The sequence below is a fragment of the Peromyscus eremicus genome, chromosome 8b (genome assembly GCF_949786415.1).
Source record: "Peromyscus eremicus chromosome 8b, PerEre_H2_v1, whole genome shotgun sequence".
NCBI classification, from domain to species: Eukaryota; Metazoa; Chordata; class Mammalia; order Rodentia; family Cricetidae; genus Peromyscus; species Peromyscus eremicus.
The window spans coordinates 50,616,013-50,641,061 of record NC_081424.1 but is presented as its reverse complement, the minus strand read 5'-3'; the positions used below and the strand labels follow the sequence as shown (position 1 = coordinate 50,641,061).

The window sequence follows — 25,049 nt, the reverse complement described above, 5'->3', positions numbered from 1 at the left end:
GAGAGAGATTTTTTTCCCCATATTTCAGTATTGCATAATGTTTAAGTGGTTAGTATTCTGAAAAAGTTAAACAAAGTTTAAGTGCATTTCCACAGGTAAATTTTTACTAACCAAATGCCTTACGATTCCTTTTAAAAAATCGAGTTTAGTTTTCCAAGAATATAGAAGGACACTAGTGGAAATGTCAGTTATTTGTGGGGAATCCGAAACTCAGAGATTTTTGTTACTTAGTAATGATAGTTTATACTGCCAGGCATGTGAGGAACATACCACAGAAAGTGACAAATACTGCAAGCCAGTGTTCATACAAATGAAAACCATTTGTCCACTTTGATGGTTAGCTTTAATTGTCAACTTAATACAATCTAGAATTATCTGGGAATAGAATCTCAATCAGGGATTGTCTACTTTGGGCTGGCCTGGAGCATGTATGTGGGGGATTGCCTTAAGTCAACTGATGTGGAAAGACCCAGCCCACTGTGGGCAGCACCATTCTGTAGGCAGGGGTTCCTGAACTATGTAAGAGTGAGCTGAGCACAAGGAAGTAAGTGAGCATGTCTACATTTATTTATTTCTACTCTTGACTGTGGATGTGATGTGACCAGCTGCTTCAAGCTCCTGCAATCATGACTTCCTTCACAGTGATGACTTAAAGTCAAATGATAAGTTAACATAAGCCCCTCTCTCCGAAGTTGCCTTTTGCCATGGTGTTTTACCACAGCAACAGTAATGAACCCAGAGTGTCTACATATCACACTATATAATGTTTGCTAAAGACGAGCATCACTGAACATGCTTGTGTGTATGCGTGTATATGTGCATAGATGTGTAAGTGGAGGTCAGAGGTCTACCTTAGGTATTATTCCTCCGGAACAATGCATCTTGTTATTTGAGTCTTTCATTGGCCTGAAACTCGCTGAGTAGGCTAGTCTGTCTGTCTGTCTGGCAAGTTCCAGGGATCTGCCTGTCTCTGCCTCCCTAATGCTGACATTATAAACACGCCACCATACCTGGTTCTTTAACACGATTTCTAAGCACCTAACTGACGTCCTCCTGCTGTGCAGCAAGCGCTTTACCGACTGAACCATCTACTCGGCCCTCAAATAAAACATTTGAGCCATCTTTCCAAGGCCAGAGGAAAAGTACACTTTTCTTCAATTAAAAACTATGCATGTATTTTCAATGAGAATTTCCTTCAAATTTTAGATCTATTTTAGGGAAAATTTAGATTTTTAGAAAAAGTCATCAGTTTTTCTCTGTAACATCCAAATAGGAAGAAAGTAAGTTGGGAGGAATGTCTTATTTAACTCTAAATGTCTGTGACAGTTGGAATCGTCTCACAGAACGCTCAAGCGGCTGTTAGTGTTTTCACCTCCCCGGTGAGAAAGCCACATGAAGGTCTTGAAACTGACTAGTTCATGGGTTCCACTTCCTGTTGTGAGGGGGAAAAATGTGTCTTAGACTCAGTAGCGTTCTCAAAGGTTGTTTTCACCCCTTTCTGTAGAGCACTTGAGGTTTCAAAGGCGCATATATCAAGTGAAACCGAAACACTCGGTAATTTGTTTTTTTCTCTAATGTGAAGCCCGTTTCTGGCCAGGGGAAAACACTGAGCAGTTAGTAAGTTTGCTTGGTTGGGGGGACTATCAGAACAGGCCTGAATCCCAAGGAGCTTGCTTGGAGCGATGGAACACTTTGCCGGGGCAGGATGGGGCTGTGGTGACCTGATGTGGACTCTTAACTCTCAACCCAGGCTAGGGGCAAGAATCCAGCTGTAGATCTAAGGCTGGTTGCGGGAGAAATGAAGACACATTTTGATTTGGGGATTTCCCTGGAAACCACTGTAGGCTTGATGATGGAGCTGAAGAGCTAGCAGGGTCACTGGGAGCCAACAAGCTATGACTGGAGACACCCAGTTCCCTGTTCCATGGGTGAGAAGTCAAGGAATGAAAGTCACCTCTGTACTTCCCTTCCATGACTCCACAGCTGCCCCCTGGGCATTGCCTCCTATTTTCTTACTCTTCTTTTCTTTTTCTTTTTTTTACACTTCTGTTGTTGTTTGAAGTAGTTTCATCTTGTTTACCTGGGGCTCCAGCCTTCTAGGAATAAGCTTGGATTCATACCCCTGCTTTCTCTGCTGCTCTCAGTCACTTCATTTGCTCCTTGGGGTCCCAGATTTCCCAAACCTTACTGACTATCAAACTTTTACTCTCACTGTCCTTAGCCCCAGCTCTCAATTTGGACAATATTACATAATCAGTAGATACTAATGGGGTTTACTGATCTCAGGATACTGCCATAAATAAAAAAGAAACAAAGAAAGCCCAGAGACCAAGGAATAGTAGGGATCTTAGGCCAAGAAGTTGGCAGTGTGGGAAATATTAGGGAAAGGGAGGGGAGATGAGCCCCTTAACATGATAATATATTTAGACGTAATTAGCATGCCAAGGTTAACACACGTTGAGTTTGCTTAAATATTGTCCTCAAAGAGATCAATCAATGATCTAAGGGAAGAAAGGATGTTCATAAAATAAAAAGCCAGTTCAGGATTGCACTCGTTTTGTATCCCTGAAGAAACACGATTTAACCTTAACTCCATCCTCCCTGCTGAGGGAAACACAAGTCACACTTACGCTAAAATGAAGAGTCTTATTTATTGTGTTTGCTTATCTTTGCCTATCTCCATGATACACTGATATGGGATTATTCACAAAAACACAATTTTTAGTTATCAGAATATTTTCACAAATAAATCTTGGCAGATCTTGAGATTTATGGGATTAGAACTCATATCATACACACACACACACACACACACACACACACACATATCTGTGTTGTTCTATAGTCCATTCTGCCCTGAGTCACGTGAGACTCCTCCTGTCTCAAACTCCTGAGTATTTCTGGGAACTATTTTGATTTTACAAATGAGGAAATAGGTTTAGAGTGAGCTTCCTTGGGTAATATAGCTCCTTGTTAATTCTGGGCTTGTGGCTTTATCTTCCCTTGCCAAACATACAACAGCATCACATGTACCATTTGTCAGTAGCTGGAGATGTGGACTAGTAGCCAGATGCATCTGGAGTACCACCAAATTCATGAGATTACCTACCAACTTCTAGAGCTACTTTTAAGTTTAAATGTCGAAGCTTCTGCTTGTTAATAAAAGTGAAAATTATCTAAACCTGAAGAATTTCAGCTTAGATGCTGTAGAAAAAAATGAAAAAATTTTAAAGCTAAAGTTTTCTGTAATATTTATACACACAGAGAGAGAGAGAGAGAGAGAGACAGAGACAGAGACAGAGAGACAGACAGAGAGACAGAGAGAGACAGAGACATTTGCAAACATATTTTTTCCTTGGGTTTCCCAGTTTTGTTTGGAATCCAATTTCACACTACTTGGTGAAAATGTGTTGTGGAAAATGTGTGTATTTTATATAAATTGTCATGTCTGATTTGAATATTTGAATATTTATCTTCTATAAAACATGTGAGAAATATTCAGAGATAAAGATAGAGTAAGATATGTGAATTTGGCTGAGAATAAGAAATTCCAGATCAGGAGGCTTTAGAGTCCCTGAGGTCACACAAGAAGAGATAAGGAATTTCTTTCCTAAGGCTATTTAATTCCTGTGCTGTAGGTAGAACCCTGTGTATTAGCAGGAGCATGAAATTAGTCTGAGGTGAGCATTTAACAGCTTGAGATGGAAACAATTATTCTCCGGTTTTATTTAAATAATCAATATTATTTAGAAATCAATAGAGGAAAGAGATGTCTCTTCTCTCACAAAAAAATGTATAGGTAAAGTATTTCATGATTTTCTAAAAGTTCTTCAAGTCCGGCACCCCCACTAACCCAAGTAGTAGAGAGAGTTGCTTGTGGGAGGAGACAGGAAGCATTACAGATAAATGCCCTGTTACCTTTTTCCAGGTTCAGCTCAATGTACATCGATTCTAATTAGCACATTTTGTGCCTCAGCTCGTAGCTCCCCTTGAGCTCTGCTTGGAGACTTTCTTTCTTTTTCTTTTTTTTTTTTTTTAGAATCCACCCCGCTCATAAACACTGCCGCCCCCTCCCTCCTTCTCTCTTTACAAATGTTACAACACAATCAGAAATTGCCTCTTTTCTTTCCTTCCTGCATTTCCAGCAGGTTCCCCTGCGTCAGAAGCCGAGGAAGAAAACTCAAGGTAATTAGATCCCTTTTGTTCCTTTATCCCTTTCTTGTGTGTGTGTGGATTTTTTTTTTTTTCTCTTTCTCCTGGATGCCTTCTTGGGCAGGGGATCAGATTCTTGTGTGTCTGAGTTTAATATCAGGAGATGGGTGGCAGATTAAATTTTGGGCTTGCTTTTGGACTGATTTTAAGAAAGGATGACACGCTGTTCATTCGGACCTGCTGTCCCTCATGCTTTGTCCACAGAGCTTAGAGAGCTGGCACTGAGTCAGGAAGTCCCTGGGGTCCTAGGTGGGCTTTAACCCTTCCGTGTGTGTGTTGCGTAACTGCCACTGTTACTGTGGGAAGGACCCGTGTGTCTGCCAAAATGTGCCTGCCGGCTCCGAGAGTCTACGTTTTCAACTTACTCTTTTTGACTAAGGTTTTCAGACCCATGCTTGCATACAAGTCTCACTGCCTCTTTGCCTGGGTTTTCTAGGCACCGAATGAATGTTTAAAAATAGAACAGATACATGGATCTCTCTCTCTCTCTCTCTCTCTCTCTCTCTCTCTCTCTCTCTCTCCTTCCATCCATCCATCCTTCCTTCCTTCCTTCTTTCTTTCTTTCTTTCTTTTTTTTTTTTTTTTACATTCACTTTCTATGAATGAAAACATCTAACTAACCCTTGCCGTACAAACAGCTGAAAGTTGTCTTTTATGTTGTCACCCGAGTCTGGGTCACACTCACCTGTTCGTATAACTGTTGCAGGATTTTTCACCATGAGTCGGAGGAGGATATCCTGCAAAGATCTGGGCCACGCTGACTGCCAGGGTTGGCTGTACAAGAAAAAGGAAAAGGGGACTTTCCTAAGCACCAAATGGAAAAAGTTCTGGGTGGTGCTGAAGGGGTCATCGCTGTACTGGTATAGCAATCAAATGGTGAGTGGTCCCTCCCTCCTGCCCCAGCCTCTTTACTAAAAAGTGGTTTCTAGAGTACAGAGCAGGTAATCCCTGTGGGGAAAGTTGATTCTGATCTCTGGGAGTTGGAGCATAGCAAAGCAGCAGATTTGATAGAGGACTCATTTCTGCTCCAGGAACTATGTAGGTTAGTGAGCTGTGCCGCTGGGAGGAGAAGCCATCTGGCTTTACTATTCTGATTGGAGTGGAAGGGAATGGGATCTCAATTATATCCTTGCTTAAGGAGGGAGCCGTTTGGTTCTACTGATGTTATGATTCTGTGGGGTCCTAATGGTTCCAGCATCTGTCTGGATATTGTTTGCATTGCTAAGGTCCTGTTAAAAAGGGACTCAGCATTGCCCTCTACTAAGAGCACAAATCCATGGGCTCAGAGACACAATATCCAACCCTTTTCCCACTGTCTTCTCCTCCTGGTCTTTGAGAGGTGGGTTGGTTTAGGATTGTTCATCCCTATGCCAGCCTTGTGTAGGGACTGGTGACGTTGGTCCACGATGATATTAAATAAGTGCTATGAAAACAATGCTCACAGAGGTAGTCGCAGAATTTGTCCTTTGATGGCCACACACTACTGTGGTCAGCTTCATGGTTTGACTGTTAAAAAAGAGCTGGAAATTAAATTATTGCGTTTGTCTTTTGTGGCTGAAGATATCTCGAGAGAGACATCAGTGTTGTTGAAAATAATCTGCAGAGCTTTGCAGGTAGATATTTTGTTGCTGACCCTGGGGAAATGGGAATCCACTGCAGGTTTGGGAAGAACTGGGGTCTCTTTGTAATTGAAGAAGACCAATAGAGAAGGCTTGTTTACTCATTTAAAGGAATAGTAAGTACTAACTTAAGCCAACCTGGGACTTAAACACAGCTTCCTTCTTAAGGGGAATTAAGGTTGATATAAGTATTTCATGTTTTCTGTTATTTTATTTTTAATTTTAAAATTGTATTTATTTATTAGTGTATGGGTGTGTGTGTGTGTGTGTGTGTGTTTGGGTATAGACGTGTCACCACTCATGTGTGGATGTCAGAGGACAATTTACAAGAGGCAGTTGTTTCTTTCCACCATGTGGGTCCCTTGGTTCTAACTCAAGTGGTCAGCCATGGCAACCAGCTGAGCCATGTCTCCAGCGTTCATTTCCTAATTTTTTAGGCTATGGCATTTTGGTCGTTATCACAAGTAATTGTCACTTGCCTCTTTCTTAAGATGAGCTGATCTGAGTTACCCTATAAACATCCCCGAGGGATTTCTTGAGCCTGTAGGGCAGATTGAGTGTTGTTGGAACATGATGCATCTATGGGCTAGAACAGGGCTCAGGATTAAGTGGTTAATTCATCTCATCATTTGGCCAGAAGGCGCTGTCCCTGTCTTAGTAGAATGTGAAAGAAGTCCTCCCCGGAGCCATCCAATTGCAACTTGGCTCATTTGGCTTCTCCAGCTTCTGTTTCTCTTAGGAGAGTGGCTCCAGTTACTTTTAGGCATCAGACCTTCCTAATTTTAGGCATCAGGAATCTCACCCTTCTGCATGGAGCAACCGTATTGGCTTGGACTAGAGAGAGGAAAAGATGGAGTCTAAGATGCCTGTGGGCTCCGCATCCCTGTGTGCTTTCATCAGATGCAGAAAGCAAGCTTCAGGATGCTGGCCCTGTGTTTTAGAACATTCAATTAGCAGCATCAGTTTGAGAATAAGCTTGTTTGGCCAGGGAAATGGAGGGGGTTATTCATGGTATACAAAAGGAAGAGTCTTCCATGGAGGACTTCTCAAGTTCTTTTGTTTTCTCTTTCCCATCCTTGTTCCTGACATCTTAATTGTATATTTGTTGTGGGTAGACCTCAATGAAGATTTAATTAGCAGTCATATTCCTGCTGTCTGTGTTAATACCAACTGCAAAGTAACAGTCAAACACGCCCTCACAGAAAATATGCGCTTACTGTCTCTACTTTAAGAATTTAGATTTAATAGCTAAGGCACTTAAAAGTTAACTGATTTCTTCTCCTTTCTCAGTTCCTTATACTTCTTGGAGGGCCATCCCTGTTCTTTGTGACTTTGCATATAGTAGGATAGCCTATCCCATGGAACATCTGCCATATGCCAAGGAATGTTCTAGGTACTCCGCACACAGGCTCTTACCTATTCTTCAGAACAACCTCTAGCTGGGTATATTGGCAGAGGCTTATCATCTTAGCTACTCAGGAGGATGAGGCAGGAGGATTGCAAGTTCAAAGCCTGCCTGGGCTATAGAGTGAGTTCAAAGATAGTCTTGTCAACTTGGTAAATCACTGTCTCAAAATGAAAAAGAAACAGAAAAAGGTTGAGGATATAGCTCGGTGGTAGAGTACTTGCCTAACATAAATGAGGTCCAGGGTTCAATCTCTGCAGGGAGATAGAGACAGAGACAGAGACAGACAGAGATAGCGACCTCTGAGGCATGCTTTAAAAGTTGGTAAGATTAAGACCCAGTGTAAACTGCCCAAGTCATGTGTGAAGGAAGTGGACAAAAAGTGCTTCCTGTCCAGGCCTCTTTGATTTCTAAGTGCATACTGATGATGACATGTTACCCTGAATCTTCCTGGGGAACCAGATAAATGATATCATTATGTTGCCCTGTTTCCAGAAAGAGGCTGAGAGACCATCTCTAGAAGTGGCAGTTCTGCTGTGAACATATGAGCTATCCTATTGGACCCCTTTGCCCATCCCTGTTGCTGTCAGTATTGCCCAAGGACTTTGCCATCCTCTCCTCTGTGTTTGTCTGTTGGTACCCAGCCATCAGCGAATGGCTCACCTCCTTTCTGCTCACGTTGCTTCTCCCAACACCGCTACCCAGACCTCCTTAGGAAAGATTTTCACATAGCATTGCATTGGTTTGGAGTGTGTCAGAGCATGTGTAGCTTTACACGACTTCTTATAACACCACATATAAGCCACAAAAATCTCAGCTAGTGAAAAAAAAAACTGGAATTACACTCTACCCTCACTTTCCTGTGCCCTTAGGGTAAAGTTCAAACCCACTCCCTGGCTCAAGGTATCACCTTAACTGGTACCCTTTCTTCCTTCTTAGTACTTCCCATCTTAACCCAACCTAAGCCTTAGCGATGGAACTTTTGATTCCTATTGATGTGTTCCAGGTCTATGTACACCTTTATCTATAGAGAGTCCCTGCTCAGAAACGCTTGTCTCTGTTCCCAGAAGCCTTTCTCCTGCCCAGTATCAGCAAGCCTTCCCCTCTTCTTAAGAGTCCCATTTTAATTTGATACACATCTTCTATGTGTACTTACCATATCCTCTGACCTGAACTTAGCTACTCCATCTTCTTCCTTTTGTATTATTTTATAATCATTTGATTGTCACACATATCCTTCTTTGTGAATGTGTGTCAGACTCCCATCTTTCATAATTGATCATTATGTCTACATAGCAAGATCCTGGGCTTATATCTTTAGTACTTAAGTGTCTGGTGTTTAATAAGTACTTGATTAATATTTGTTGATTTCTCAAGTAAGTGGGACTGAGGAATCACTGATGCTTGCTTTGCCTAGGGGATTCTGAGAAATGAGATCTCATTCAAGTATTTTTCTTGACAGGAAATAATTTCCCAGGAATGGTATTTCCACTTCTATGTTTAAAAAAATACAATTAAATTTGGGGTTTACTAGAAAGGATCCCCATACAGTAATATATCCCACATAGCTGTTCCCATCATTGCTTAACACCTTCTTTGAAGCTTTCAGGAGTAGAAGATGGGGGTAGGGTGAACATCTGAGTCAGAGGTCTAATGTGAACAAGGGCGGGATAGTGTAAGTGAGTGGAACCAACATCGTACTATAGACATGATATCTAATTTTCATATAACCACTCAACATTGATTTTATTACTCCTATTTTTCAAGTAAGTTTGCTGAAAGCCAAGAGCTGAAGGAACAGGCTCAGAGCCTCTGAAAAAGTAAATGGCAGAGTTGGGATTGACACAGCTATTCCAACACCAGAGCCGGGATCTTTTCTGTAGACCACATGACTCTTCAATTGACAGGTGACCTGGGCCCAGTCAATTGATAACTCAGACACACTGTTTACAAATAGGTAGGACTACCAGATAGGCAGGGGCTAAAGAAGATTCCATACTGGCAGGGAAACAGGCGAATGATAATAGGAACATAGCAGCAGTCAACTGTGAAGGAGTGCATGGCCAGAAATCCGGCTGGGAGATGGTCAGAAAATGCAAGCTTTCAGATGCAGCTCCTAGGACTGGCATCCTAGCTGTGAGAACCGGAACGTGCCATGCCAATGAAAAGGAGCGCCACATAGAGAATATAGGACATATACAGGACATAGTAGTTGAGGCTAAAATGAAACTAATCTCGAAGTCATAGTGCCTGGGAAAATAACATGGAAATTGAGAAAGAATATGTGGGTAAAATGTAGAATTTGATGTCAGTTCATTGTTGCTACATACTTGGTTTATTTTTGTCTTATCCATGATTTGTCTAAAATTACTAGAGACTTGAGGGGGTTTGTTGTGTAAATGAACTGATATTGATGTTATTTGTGTTGCTGCTGCAGCAACAGTTCAGGAGAGCTGTGGGGCTGCTGGGTAAACCATCTGACCCTGTTTCATGGAAATTTCAGGTCAGCTCATGCCTTCTGCAGGGCAGTGTCTGGCTTAACACGCACCTTGCAGAGTTCTCAGTCCCTTGAGGCTCCCACTTGTCTTTGCAAATGTGGCTGTGTTTCCCCTCATTGTCAACATAGTTGCACAACGATGCTTCGTGGGAACTGTGTCACATGTGAACAAAACGTGGCTTTCAGAGGAGCTTAGATGTGGAAGGTGCTTTTCTTGGAAGCAGTTTGATGAGAATCTTTTCTATTCAAGCTTTAATCAGTTGGTAGAGCAGAACTGACCCTTCCAGAAAATCTTACTTGAAAGCCAGAATTTCTCTATGTATAAGAGAGCTGTCTTAAATGTTTTGCCAAATATGGAGAGCCTTTCTTTCAGTAAAAGAAAGACAAAGGATGGTTAGTTTCTCCCTGTAAAGAAGGCAACTTCCTGGCCTTCAGTACTGTACCTTTCATGAGTAATCTGCTGTAAGCATAAATTTTGAGAAAATATCTGAGGGAATTTGCCATAGGCTGGGACTTTTTTTCTTTTCACTGACACACGCTTTACTTATGTGGCTTATTCAAAATTTTTTTTATTTATTATTGCGTGCATGTGAATGCATGGTGTGCATGTGTGTGTTTAGGCTGGGATGCATACCACAGGGGGCATGTGGAAGCTAGAGGACAGCTGTGTGGCACTGGTTCTCTCCTTCTCCTTTTTTGAAGAACTCAAGTTACCAGGATTTTGTGGCAAACACCTATACTGACTGAGACATCTTCTTGGACCATTGTGTAATTTAAACTGTCTCTTTAAACTCTGAAAGTAAAAGATACAGAGTAGACATCAATATTTTTGGGGAAATCATTTAATTTTAATTTTATGCTACTTATCAATGAGTCATATAAAATTTTCTCATATCTTCACTGACAAGATTTCATTACAGTGAGAATTATAGATGTCTAATATACCAGAACTCTGTATTACTGTCTTAACTGAAATCCCATTTCTGAGTGCATCTCAAAGAAAACTCCAGTGTTTTGAAGCGTTTCTACAGTGAAGAAAAGTAAAAGTTAGTGACATGAAACTGGTGAATTTTATACCAGCCTAGAATTTGTGTTAGAGCAGAGAAGAGGTGTTGACAGTCTGTAAAGTTGACGTAAGACATGCTAGTGACCAGGTGATCTCACAATGATGATTCATTTATTTAATGTCAATCCATGGGATTTAAAAGGAGAACACTTTTTACCAAAATCAAGCTAACAGATGGAAAATACAAACACAGGCTCACCTAGTTAAAAGATTGATATATAGATATATATAAAAAATATATAATTTACTTATATATACATGCAGTATGCATATTTATAAATATGAATATACATTAGTATACATATCAGATTTATCAACAGGGAGATTATTGAAACCTATCTGCATCCATTTTTCTATTAATAAACTGACCAAGAACACTATCTGTGTTTTGAAGTACTTGAGAGCTTTGAATGCAGATAAAAAGCAATTTTGTGCATGCTTTAGCAGAAATACACCAGCAGAAATACACCTACTCGGGGATTGTGGCTTTAGGATGCAGAGCTTTGGTAAGGTGTTTGGGATACCAGAAGTGGTTCCTCATGGTGACTGCATCCTATCCTGAAGATACCTATTGACATCCATGAAGGTTAATTTTAAGCCACACGACAGGTGGATGGAACGGAAGGCCTCAGGTGTGCTCCTGCAGGGTGGTACCCTCTCTGGAGGAGGAGGGCGGGTGACGTGGTATAGGAAGGGAGATTGATGTGGATGTAAGTATGTTTCTTAGATGTCAGGAGAAGTGGCCTCTGAGAGCTGAACTTGTGCTCTGATGTTAGGATTCTTTAGAAGTTTTTACTTGAAGATTTATTCCCCCCCTCTGTCAGGAGCCCCTTTAAAGGACAGAGCCAGCTGATTCTATAGGCAGCCTGGCTGATAAGCTCATTTGTCAATGGGCTCTGTGTTTGATCTTCTACACTGTCTATTTCAGAAGGAAGCTGTGCAAGGAGATAAAGAACCTAAGATTGAATATATTTAAGGGGTCAGAATTGAAGGGACAATATTTGAAACAGTGTCTTCAGGAAGGATGCAAGGAAATGGTATGCTGAGGTCGAAGATGGCCCTGGGCTCAAAGTCAGGGGACAGGTCACACCATGATGCTGCACACACCCTCTCTGGGGGCTCAGCTTCTTCCTCAGCACAGACAGGAGGCTGACCCCTGTTAAAGAGATAGTGAGGTAGTGTCCATTGTCAGCCCATGATCCTCTCTTGGGTTCCCCCACTTTGAATCTTATCCAACTTGCATTCATTCTCTACTGAAGAGTAATGACTTCAGAATAGTGGGTGTAAATTTTGAAGGTTATTGTTTAAAATATTGATTACACACACACACACACACACACACACACACACACAAGTTTTTGACCATTTTAAAGGGTGTATTTTAGTGCCATTAAATATATTCACATCATTGTGCAGCTGTCCCTTGAACTCTTTTCATATTGCCAAATTGAATCTCTCCCCACCGCTAACCCACTCTGTGTATCCCTTCTCTGCTGGTCCCTTGCAACTACCAAAGATTTTCTGTGTGTATGAATTTGACTGCCGCATGTGTTTAAGTAAGTATAGTATTTATTTAATTTTTTTTTGTGGCTGGCTTGTTTCACAAAGCATAACATCTTCAAGTTTCCATTTCCTTTCTTCTTAAGGGCATCCTAGTGTGTCCTCATGTTGCATTTGGTTGTTCATTTGTGTCCATTTATGAACACTCATGTTACTCACACCTTTTATCTGTTGCCCAATGTCCCTAGTACAAGGGCCTGCAAATATGTCTTTGAGGGCCTGGTTTGAATTCTTCTGGGTCTATATGCAGATATGAAATTACAGGGTCATCGTATTTTTAGTTTTTGCAGGAATGGTTTTCTGTAGTAACTGCCCTCTTCCCTTCCTCCTGATGGTACACAGGGCTTACAGCTTCTCTAGAACTCTCTCAGGATTTGCTTGCTGGTTTATTTTTGGTATTCACCATCTTAATGAGTGTGAAGTGATAAACATCTCATGTGGTTAGGGCTCCATTTCCTTAATGCCCAGTTACTATCAGCATCTTTCTCTTGCACTCATTGGCTGTCTTTAAAAGAATGTTTTTTCTTTTCTTTTTTTTTTTTTTTTTTAAAGCAGAGCTGTTGTTTTTTGGCCTTCAGGAGTATCTTAATGATATTCATGGAATTCAGGAAAACAGCCTAGGGAGACTGGAAAGCTCCTTGAAGATTTAATATACATTGTATGATGGCAGATTGTATGCTATCTCATAGCTGTGATATCTCAAGGATTACCATTTATTATTATTTTTTATTGCTTCTAAATCTCTAGTATTGACACACATATCATTTGAATCTTATGTGATGTTTCTTTTTTCTTCTGCTATTCATTTAAATTTTATTTTTATGTAATACTTTGATTTAGTTGAGAATTGTATATATGCAAACAATATATATCGATCATATTTGTTCTTACTCCTCCTCCTAAATCCTTTCATCCTTCACACTCCCTTTCCTAACTTTGTCTTAAAAATAAATAAATATATATATAGTCCAGTTTGTGTTAGCTGCAGACTCATCAGAGGCTACACCTTTAAAGAAAGCAGACTCTCCTGCCCTTAGTAGCTATCAACTGTCAGTAACTCCTCAGCTAGTATGAGGTCTTCTAAATGTCTCTCTTGCCCAAGCTGCAATATTGACTGGATTGCTCTTCTGTGGGCAACTATTTTCACTATTCTTGTTTTAACTATGGATGGCACATCTGACTTATTAGCTATCAAGATATATTATTCATTCTATAGTAATGGAAGTCAACCAAATTTTTCAAAAACTCCCCTTTTGTCTTGATTTCTTTACTTTTATTGGGCTATGATGGTAAAGAAGCTTATCTGCATTGAGGAAAAGGAAAGCCCCCTGGGGTTAGAGGCTTCCAACAGAGCAGGTGAGGCTGGCCAGGGGTAACTCATGCCAGGGCACATGTGCTGAGATTTTTCAGTGTGGAGAACAGTCATCAATCTTTTAAATGAGGAAGGTTCTATTTTAACTGTTTTTGGAAATAACGATTCTGAAAAGAGTCTGTTTGTAAGAGAAATATACTTTCACTTATTTTATGATTCCATGGGGAGAGAAAGCATGAGTCTAAGTGAGAATGGCCAGGAAAGCTGACTTACGGACATGGGATAGGACACCAGCTACCTCATGGTCTCCTCTCCAGAAGGACCTACTGTGGTAGTGAGGTGGCTGTATCTTGGGTGTTTCTTAGGAGGTGATAATGAGGAGGGATTCTAAGGATACTTGTGTTGTCACAATTGGTCACTATGAGTAGGAAATTTTTCCCCTTGGAGGAAAGACAGGTTGGCTTACATTTCTCAGAAGCAGATCTCAAGAAGAGGATTTGGCTGTGTTTGGTTTATTTGGGAAGGAATGCAGGAAATGTGGTTGTTTTCTGGTGGACTAGGTCCAGGACTCCCCGTGGATACCAAGAACTTTGAATGTTCAGGTTCAAAACACTGTAGCATTTGAATGTAATCTATACACACCCTCCTTTATTCTTTAAATCATTTCTACATTACTTATAATACCTAATACAACATTAAAATTAAGCAAATTATTGCTACTGTATTGTTTTGAGAACAATGGCATGAATATTTTGTGTTTGCTTGGTCTAGACATGTTTGTGCATATTTATCAAGGTTGATTTGTTCAGTCTGTGCAAGTTGCACTTACAGACCTAGAGCTACAACTAGCTTGGAAATGAGAGAAGGTGGAGAATGGGCAAGGATAGCTCTAGGCAACTCAAGCTTAGTCAGCCTGGGGAATTCAGTACTTTTGAAAAATACACAATCCAGAGTTTGCTTGCCAAGGGTCGATGGCTGGATTATTTATGTACCAAGCCCTCTCAGTAATGAGCCAGGAGCCCATTCCAGGCCTTGATTTGTGAATTTCTCTGCAAGTCAGAAGAGTGGAACTAGGACCCAGAAGACCTTTTCAGCAAAGAGATGCAACTGTTGCCAGTAGGAAGTCCGGCTAGGGTTCCCTGAGTCACCAGCAGCATCGACTACACATTATCTGCCTACCCCAGAGCCCTTGATTCTCTCTGTTGCTGGGGCCTCAGCATCCCAGAACCATTGTCGTTTTCTGGTACCACGTTGGTCCACATTTAGAATTACGATACATTGAGAATCTCTGGATTCTGTAAGAAGTGTGGCTTTTGCTTATTAGCCAAAGACATATACCAATTGTTTCCTGCACAGAATACATATTTCTAGGCACCTGTGGAAAGAAGTCCTCTAGGGATCAAAATCTAATTATATTTATAGGATAACATCATATAAAGCCAAATGCAATAATATTTTTAATAAAATATACCCCAAATAATGTACAAGCAGATTAGCAAGCTTGCAACCATAATTATGCTTTCAGTAATTGAATTTTTTCCTCACAGCCATTAATCTGATGCAAAAACGACAAGGGAAAACAGGCAGACACAGCCATTCCAGGTATCAGTGAAGGAGATGGAGTCAAGGAGCTCATTTGATGTCAGCTTTCTCCTTCTGAGTTATTCCTTTTCCTTTTCTTATAGATGAATGACAACAATCTCTTAACTTTCCGTGGTCTGAACCATCTTATGGTATTATATACATGCCCGGTGATTGTATTTAGCTTGAAGACACTGGTTATACCTGCCTTATCACTGGGAAACATTTGTTTCAGAGAACTCATAGGCTCTGCCTAAGATCAGCCCGTAAATGGCTTGCAGACAGATGTCCTGTTCAAGTCAGAGTTTTCTCTTGTGCCATATGTTAACTGGAGCTGTCTATTCTTTCTTTAATCCCTCTTTGTAGGGCAGAGGAAGATAGCCCGTCTCATGTTAGAATTACTCATTCTGGGCCCTGTTCTGTGTTCTGGAAGTTTGTTGATCCTATACAATTTCTTCATGTTAACAACAGCATCAGTTGGGTGTTGTGAGTTAAAAAGTCACATGCCTCATGAGTTCTGGTACTGAGAATAGGATTGATTTTATCCAAAAGGTAGAGAATGGTACCTTCTTATGCTTAGTGCTCAGCCAGTGTTAGCTCTTATCTGTTTCTGTCAAGCACATTCCTGAGATATTTCAGCCACACTTACTGTGAGACCTGCTTGATATATCTAGAAGAGCAAGGGAGAAAGGGAGGAAAGGAGAGGTGAAAGAGAAGGAGGTAGAAAGAAGGAAGACCAAGCCAAACACATGCTTTTCTTGCATCCTGTCATGGTTGTTCTCCAGGGCTGGTCTGTAGAGCTCTCTGCTCATCGACCTAGGTGAGGCTTGCAGAATGGAGGGTGCTTGATGGCGCCCATTTCTGTGTCCTTTCCTGAAAGAGAGAAGAGGATGAGTTACTCATCAGAACAAAGCCCTGTGGTCAACTTCACTGCAGGGAGAGAGGAAGGGGGGCTGTGGAGTCTGCCATTTGCAGGGGTGGAGACTAGGTAAATAACTGAAACTTGACAGCAACATCATTGAGGAAAAATGCTAATGATGTCTCTTCTTAGACTAGATTTCACTATCAATAAATAAACTTCTATGTTCCAGGTCGGGGTCCCAACCTTAGGTTTAGTCATAACTGGTGGTGGAGTGGAGTGGGAGCCAAGAGGTATGCATAATGAAGCAGTCCTGAATAAAGTGTGGTCTGTTCATCATTGTCTCCTCTTTCTGCTTCTGCCTGTGTGCCCAAGAAGTCCTTATGACTGTCATAGCTGGAGGGGATCAATGTAGGTCTCAGGACATGGTCACTTCAGCTCTAATAGGCAGCAGAATCCTCCTCCTGGGAGAGGTAGGGGAGGGGATAGATTTTTCCTATAAAGTTCCACTTGTTTCTAGAATCTAAAGTGCCTGAAATTTTAGGACAACTTTATCTCTGCACCTTCAGCCTTGAAGTGGGGGGTGAGGAAGGCTAGTGGACACTCCTTCAATGAAGAATATTCCAACCTGAAGAGGTAAGCAGGTGGCCCAAGATCAAGGGGATAGAGGCAAAATGGAGGCAGTGATGTAAGGCTTTCAGTGTGTTTTGGTTGTGGGCCCAAGTGAGGAGTCAATGCCTCTTTAGAAAGGAAGCTTCCAGGTGCCTGTTTCATGTATGTTCTTCCTAATCATGTGTAAATATAAATCATGCCACATGTTATCCCATGAAACCTCAGAGATGTATGTAGGACAGGCCTTGGAACTGGGGTTTCTGATCAAAGGACATGCTTCTGTAGTTCTGTCATTTGGTCTGCATTTAATTTCCGCCTTTGTGTGAGAGACTCTGCACAGCTTCATGACACCAGTTCATCTTGTCTCATCTCTCCTTCAATCTCTGTATACCTCTAGCTCATATTTTAGAAAATGGGGTTCAGATTTTACTACTGGTCACAAGTCCATATGCACTAGGAGCATCCAGCCTCCCTGTGTGCTCTAGGAGAATCCAGCCTCCATTGTGTGCACTAGGAGAATCTAGCCTCCATTGTGTGCATTAGGAGAATCTGGCCTCTGTGTGTACTGTAGGAGAATCCAGCCTCCATGTGTGCATTAGGAGAATCCAGACTCCATGTGTACTCTAGGAGAATCTAGCCTCTGTTGTTCTGCAGTGGCCTGGGAAGGGACAGCTGATTTCATGTATTAAGCTTCATTTCCAGTGTGTACATGGGGATGTCAGGGCACAACTGGGAAAACAGAAGGTGTGTTTGGAGAAGTGGAGAGTTTTGCAGTCTCTTTAGATTGTGATGGTCATTGGGCAGCCTCAGTTGCACCACTTAAAGTGAGTCAGAGACTTAGAAATCCATATCTACTCCTAAACATGTAGTTGAAAGTTTTCTCTGGTCCCACCTGGCCCCATGGTCCCACAGCCACTTATAAAATAATCACACAGAGGCTTAATAATATTTACAAACTGTATGGCCTATAGCAGGCCTCTTGCTAGCTAGCTCTTATATCTTAAATTAACCCATTTCTATTAATCTATGTTTTGCCACATGTTCCGTGGCTTTACTGGTCTGTTGGCATGTTGCTCCTTGGGCAGCAGGTTGGTGTCTTCCCCACCTCTGCCTTTCTTCTTTCCTATTTCTCTCCTTGGATTTCCCACCTGCCTCTAAGCTGCCTTGCCATAGGCCAAAGCAGCTTATTTATTAACCAATGGGAACGACATATATTCACAGCATATAGAAAGATACCCCCCAGCATAAACATAAAAGCAGATTATAGACAAATCTTTGCTTTCTTGAGCTATTTCCCTTAATATGGTTCTATTTAAGAGAACCATAATTTTTATGTTCCACTATGAAACTCCACAATAGTGTCCTTTATCCCAAGTCATCATCTTCTTCTTTACTCTCTCTTAACTTATATAGCTGTGGAAGCTGGTTTGGTAGCTAGGTGTTCTTTTTTAGTATTTCATATTTCTGTAATTTTGTCTATTTTGTAAGGTACTTGACATTCATGTTTCCATTTAGAAACTAAAATTAGATGTCTCTAATGTTTGGTATTGGGAACTGAACATAGGCAAGCATAGTACTAATAAGCTGCACCCCCATCCTTATCTTTTGCTTTGATATAGGGTCTCACTATGTTGCCTAGCTTGGCCTTGAGCTCACTCTTACCCAAGTACCTTTGAACTTACAATCTTTCTGCCTTAGCATCCCATTGTTTTAGTTCCTTCCAAGGCTTTATTTTAAGAGAACTTAGAGTTTTCTAGTGAAAAATGATTTGAAGGTTCAGAGAGTTTTCCACTTCTGGAGTCTACACAGGCACAGATACTCCTGCCCAGCCCTCTGCATCAGTGTCCTCAGTGGAGAGGCACATATGTTACAGTTGATAAGCCTACCATGACATATCATCACATTTGTTACAGTTGACAAGCCTACCATGACATGTCATTAGATAGATGGTCACAGAAGCCATAGTTTATATTAGTGTTCATTCTCGATGAACATATTGTGCATTATGAGGAGGGTTTATATGAGAGAGAATTGTTGAGACCAAGGTCGGATAAAGCACAGAGACAAATAGCCAAACAAATGGAAACACATGAAATATGAACCAATGGCTGAGGGGTCACCAACTGGATCAGGCCCTCTGAGTGGGTGAGACAGTTGATTGGCCTGATCTGTTTGGGAGGCATCCAGGCAGTGGCACTGGGTCCTGTGCTCATTGCATGAGTCGGCTGTTTGAAACCTGGGGCCTATGCAGGGTCGCTTGGCTCGGCCTGGGAGGAGGGGACTGGACCTACCTGGACTGAGTCCACCAGGTTGATCTCAGTCTGTGGGGAAGGCTTTGCCCTGGAGGAGATTGGAATGGGGGGCGGGCTGGGGGGAAGGTGAGGGGGGCAGGTGGGGGGAGAACAAGGGAATCTGTGCCTGTATGTAGAACTTAATTGTATTGCAAAATAAAAATTAAAAAAAAAAAAAAAAGAAAAGCTAAACTAAGTTTGGTGAGGATATTACATTTAATAAATGATAATTTCCTTCCAAAAAAAAAAAAAAAGAAATGTCCTTCATTATACAAATATAAAGTATTTTCACTTACAACTCCCGAAGGCTTCTGTGGTCTTCAATTTAAATACCAGAATTTGATGACCTGTTTTAGTTAAATTTTAAAGTATGCCAAACTTTATGTAAAATATCTATGTGTTGTGTCCCTGCAATCTAAACTTGACTGCATAGTTAACCTTTAACCCAAAGAGCATGGACTCAATGTTGCGTGAAAGTTTGAGCCAGTCATATTCAGTTCCGGTGGATCCTCTGGGACCTTGGGTTGCACCTTCTGATAACCGAGTAAGAGGGATTTTACTCACTGTGTTTAGACCCCAAGCTTGTGCTCCATTTCATGTTTTCAGCTTATTTGAGGCATGTTTATTATATCATAATACCTACTCCATCTACATCCACTCATTAATGTAACAATTGTAGCAAATTGATTTTAGGTCAGTTGCTTAGGACCAGAGTGACTCCTTTTGTCCGTTTACCTTTAATCCTACTTCCATCCCCAAGCCTTTGCTTCACTTTCTACCTTCATGAACTTCATAAAAGTGGAGACACAGAGTAACTATTATCTCTTGTGTTGTCAATCAGTGTGATGTTCTCAAGGCTTCTGTACAGCTTAGCATGAGGTGGTTCTTCCTTTTTAATGTTGTTCTGTCTCTCAAGCATGAGCACATCATGCCCTTTAGTTACCCATTGTTGGACATTTAGGTTGTTCCCTGCTTTGGGATATTATGACTAATGTGACTATAAATATTTACATGTAACTCTTTTCATGGGCATGGGTTTTCATTCTCTGGGAGGTGGGTAGGTACCTAGGAGGGGAATTACTGGGTTGTGCAGTAATTATAGGCTTGTGATTTTTAGAAAATGCTGAAATATTTTCCAAAGCAGTTTCCACATCTCATTTTAACATTTTTTTAATTGTCAAAGGAAAAAAAGTCATGTTCCATCACTCAGTCATTCATAACACTTGTAGAGCTTTTCCACATGTAATGGACACTTGCCTTATAAATAACAGTTACTTCCTTCAAGATACTCCTGTCTGTAGGAGAATCAGACAAACAACCAGGTCACAACACCATGAGAGGACTGTGAAGGAAGCCCACTCCTAGCTCTGAAGACAAACAGGAGGTAGCCTGTCCCAGACTTGTGGGAACCGGTCCCACCCATAATGACCCTTGGAAACTCACATGTGAGGGTCAGGTAGTGGGGTTTAGTATCATCAGGGAGCAGCAGGCATTCTACCCTGCTCAAATTCCCCAACTTCATTATGGTGCTCACCTAGTCAACCTCACAGGATTGCACATCCACAAGATGCTACATAACTCCCACGATTCATATTGAGCTTATTGTCTCTTTCCTCTCAAGAGATGAGGTCTCTGTTCACTAATATGTCCACACACATGTGACACAGTGAGGAGTCCCTGAAAATATCTGCTGACTAAATGAACGCATGGGAGCTTTTAGTGAGAGAGAAAAGAGGTTAAGGGAGAGATGAACACAGACGATTGACACTGGAGGCGGGACCAACAGCTTCGCTCCCATCCTTGGATGTTTGAACTCCAACAGTTTGGACAAAAGTAAGACTTTGGTTCTGCCTAATGATAGGTTCTGCTGGGGAGACAGGCAGGGAGTCAGAGGCACCAGGGAAAGTGGGTGGGCTGACTTAAAAGGAAGTTTGGTGTGTAGTCACAGAACACACTATGAAAGAGGGCACAGTGCTGTGTGCTGCCACACTTAAGGTTAGTACATTTGCACAGTGGCTGGAGGACAGTGCTTTTACAAATCATGTTAAGGTTCTGGGGAAATTAGAAGGTCCCACTACATAACTGTCAAGTGACATTTTAGAATGTTAGAAATCATTAAAGGGAAAGATACCATTCAAGGCAGTTATTTTAGTTAATGGATCAGGCAGGAACAGATCTGAAATGGTAGGAGGAGAAGAAGGAGGAGGAGGGGAAGGAGGAGAAGGAGAAGGAGGAGGAAGAGAAGAAGAGGAAGGAGGAGGAGGAGGAGGGGAGGAGGAGCAGGAGAAAACTGTCATTCCATGAGAAGTTGCTCATTGTGATTACCACTTCTGAGGCTTTTTTAAAAATGCAAGTTAAATAAGCAAGGGGCATTTTTTTTGACACAGCTGCTGTGACTTTGAATACAGCTCAGATGTCTTCAGAATAATGACAAGAGGCTGCTGTGTATGAGAGGGAGGGTTCCTAGGAAAACTCTGTGCAGTGGCTCCGCTCAAGTTTCTTTGGATCTCTATTTGAAAGAACCTCTACCTTTTCAGTGATGCAGAAAGGAACCCAGTGAAACAAAGATACATAATTTATCTTTCATTCATTTAAAAAACTGTATTGTTTATTGGGGGCATGTCACAGTGTGCTTGTGGAGGTCAGAGGATAACTTTGAGGAGTTCATTCTTCCCTTGCACCACAGTTTTGGTCCTAGGGATAGAGTTCAGATTGTTAGCCTTGGTGGCAAGCACCTCTATCATTTATTTCTAAATGAATACAAACTTTAGTAAAAGCAATACTTGTGTGTTTGTTTATGGGTGGTCTCTCCCTAAACCTGGAGTTCTCTGACTATGTTAGACAGGCTGGCCTGCAAGGTCTGTGGATCCTCCTGTCTCCACTTCTCCACTGCTTGGATTATAGGTGTGAGTCACTGTGGTCGCCTCTTTTCATGGTTTCTTGGGATTGAACATAGTCTGTATGCTTATGTAGCAAGCACTTACTAATTGAGTCATCATTCCACCCCCTGTATGTTTCATTTTTTATTAATTTTTATGTTATTGACACATGAAATGAGCTTATGGTATTGCCTAGAGACATATGTCATGACATGAATTGGGTGTCTAATTTAGCTCCATAAGAATATAGTTTTCTTTGTTTTAATTTTTTGGTCTGTTTTTGGTTGAGTAGAGGACAGGATATTGGAGAAGGTGAAATTGTGGAATTAATTAGGGCTCAACCATAAATGGTTTTCTGCTGAGGTACAGAGAAACTGGAAACCATGCAGGGTTTTAATTAGAGGAGTGACATGAAGCATATTCATGATGTAGAGATTTGCTGTTATTTGGGTGCTATATTGGGTTGAAGGAGAGAATTGGAAAGAGGAGGACTGGCTTTGGAGGCTTTTGCAGTAATTTAACAAGAAGCTAATGGTGATGGACAGGACATGACATGGTAGGAATGGATGAATGGACCATCTTGGAAGATGCAACCATAATACAACTTTGTGTTCACCTGGCCTGCATGAATTCTGGAAAGGGTCATCTTAGTTCATCTTGTATAAGAAAACACTGAAGGCTGGGTGGCTCCTAAGGAAGAGGGATGCTTACTTAGTTTATAATTCTGAAGGCTGGTGATGGGATCTGCTTAGCTTCCAGCAAGGACCACATACAGCTTGTGTGATGGAGAAGCAGGAGGCATAATGGTTGTGTGCAAAGGGATCCCAGCATGTGAGGAACCTTTTTACAACAACTGTTCTGTCAGCAGGCAAACCAGTCTCCAGGAAAATGAGAATTCACTCTCATGAGAAAGACCTTTGTTCCCAATGGCTTATTTAGCATATTAATTTATTTGTTCATCATGCATTTGTGATATCTGTGGTCCCATATATGTGTGTATGGAGACCAAAAGGATCATCTCAATTGTCTACTCTATCACTCTCCACCTTATTCTCTTGAGCCATAGTCTCTACAGAACCTAGAGCTAGGCTGATGGCTAGACAGGCCCAGAGGACCTCCTGTCTTTGTCTCCCAGAGCACTGGCATGTAGGTATACATGACGCTATGCCTAGCATTTTATGTGGGTGTTTGAGATTTGAAGTTACATTGTCATGTTTATACAGCAAATGTTCTTGTCTGTTAAGCCATCTCTCTAGCCGTGACTTACTTAGCTTTTAATTCATTTTTTTAAAAGAAAGATCATATTACTTCTTTGAGAATGCCATACCATGTATTTTGATCTTATTCACCCCCAGTCCTTCCTTATCTAAGATACATCCCCTATCTCTCCACCCCCAACACAATTCCTGTTCTTTTTTACTTATTTTTAATAACTCAGTTTTGCAGTGCGTATATTCAGGGTGTGAGACCCTTCACTGGAGGATGGCTAACTACTAGGAGCCAAGCCCTTAAAGAAGACTGACTCTCCCTCCCTGAGAAGCCATTAATTATAAAAACTTCCCAGTTAAGGGTGGGAGCTCATAAAACCATCTCGTCTCCACACAAAAATGCTGACCAGCTTGATCCTGTGCAGGTCTTGTGTAGGCAACCACAGCTCTGAGTTCATGAGTGAAGTGGCTCTGTCATGTCTAGAAAACACTCTTGCTATAGTCCTCCTTGACCTCTGACTCTTAGTCTTTCTGCTCATTTTCTTTTCTTTCTTTCTTTTTTTTTTTGTTTTTGGTTTTTCGAGACAGGGTTTCTCTGTGTAGCTTTGCGCCTTTCCTGGAACTCACTTGGTAGCCCAGGCTGGCCTCGAACTCACAGAGATCCGCCTGGCTCTGCCTCCCAAGTGCTGGGATTAAAGGCGTGCGCCACCACCGCCCGGCTCTTTCTGCTCATTTTCTATGATGGTCCCATTTGTGGTACTTATTCTCTTTAGTCTGACTTACTCAGTTGTAAGTTTCTGTGTTAACAAACACCATCTACTACATAAAAATGCTTCTCTGACAAGGTCTGAGAGCTGCATTAATCTATGAGTATAGAGATTGTCTTAGTTAGGGCTTCTATTACTGTGATAAAATACCATGACCAAAGACAACTTATATAAAAGAAAGCATTTGATTGGGCTTACAATTTCAGAGGGTCAGAGTCCATGATGGTGGAGCATGGTGGCAAGAATAGCCAAGAGCTCACATCTTGAGTCACAAGCAGGAAGGAGAGAGAAAGCATGCATACAGGGAATGGAATGTTTTAAAACTTCAAAGCCCACCCCCAGTGATATACCTCTTTCAACAAGGCCATACCTCCTAATTCTTCTGAAATAGTTCCACCAATTGGGAATCAAACATTCAAATCTATGATTCTGTGTGGGCCATTTTCATCCAGGCCACCACAGAAGTATTAGTTTAGAGGTTGGTTTGATATTGTCCATTTAGTAGAAAAATTCACCCAAGTTTTAAAGACTTTTTAGTCTTTCTTATCAGAGACTAAGCCTCAATATGAATTTTGATGGTGACAGACAGTATCCAAACGATGATAGCTGGGATGGGAAAGCTAGAAATGTCTCTTTTCTCTACAATTCTCTTTCTTCTTCTCTCTCTCCTTCTCCATCCTCTTTTTCTCTTATGATGTCTTGATAGATAGTGTCATATTATTCATTGAAGCAGAGAACACAGAAGAGGAGAAGGCACACTGTGGAGTAAGATGATGAACCTGGTTTGGGTCATTCTTCAGGAGCTCATTGTTTATCCATTTGAATAAACACATTGGGTCATTATACAACTAGGCAAGGAGCTCCAGGATTCAATCTCAATTCAAGTTATAGATTTTGGATGTGTGTGTGTGTGTGTGTGTGTGTGTGTGTGTGTGTGTGTGTGTAGTGATGATACCTGAATTTATGTGAGTGTCACAAGTCAGCCATCCAGAGTGCTGGAATGGAGAGAATAAAGGTTTATGGACTGAACTCTAAGGAACCCTGATATTGGAGAAATAGCAGAAGACTTTGTGAAGGCTACAGAAGAGGGAGTGACCAGGGAAGGTGAGCAGCAGTATTGTGTACCAGGGAAGCCAAGCTAGGAGGCACAGGCAAGGACTGGTCTGTGCTAACATTCACTA

General features: G+C 41.4%; 1 protein-coding gene and 1 long non-coding RNA gene across 2 annotated transcripts in view; one reads left to right on the top strand and one right to left on the bottom strand.

The window, feature by feature from the left end:
- The window catches only part of Ipcef1 (interaction protein for cytohesin exchange factors 1), a 93,269-nt gene that overhangs the window by 12,013 nt on the left and 56,207 nt on the right, over positions 1-25,049 (top strand). Inside the window, 2 exon segments of the mRNA XM_059272797.1 lie at positions 4,146-4,185; positions 4,919-5,088. Coding sequence (XP_059128780.1) covers positions 4,146-4,185; positions 4,919-5,088 — 210 coding nt within the window.
- On the bottom strand, positions 1,410-14,016 carry LOC131918614 (uncharacterized). The gene is made up of 3 exons (XR_009381030.1): positions 13,945-14,016; positions 4,898-4,986; positions 1,410-1,432 (listed from the first exon to the last, which is right to left on the bottom strand). It is a non-coding gene; the product is annotated as an uncharacterized LOC131918614 (long non-coding RNA).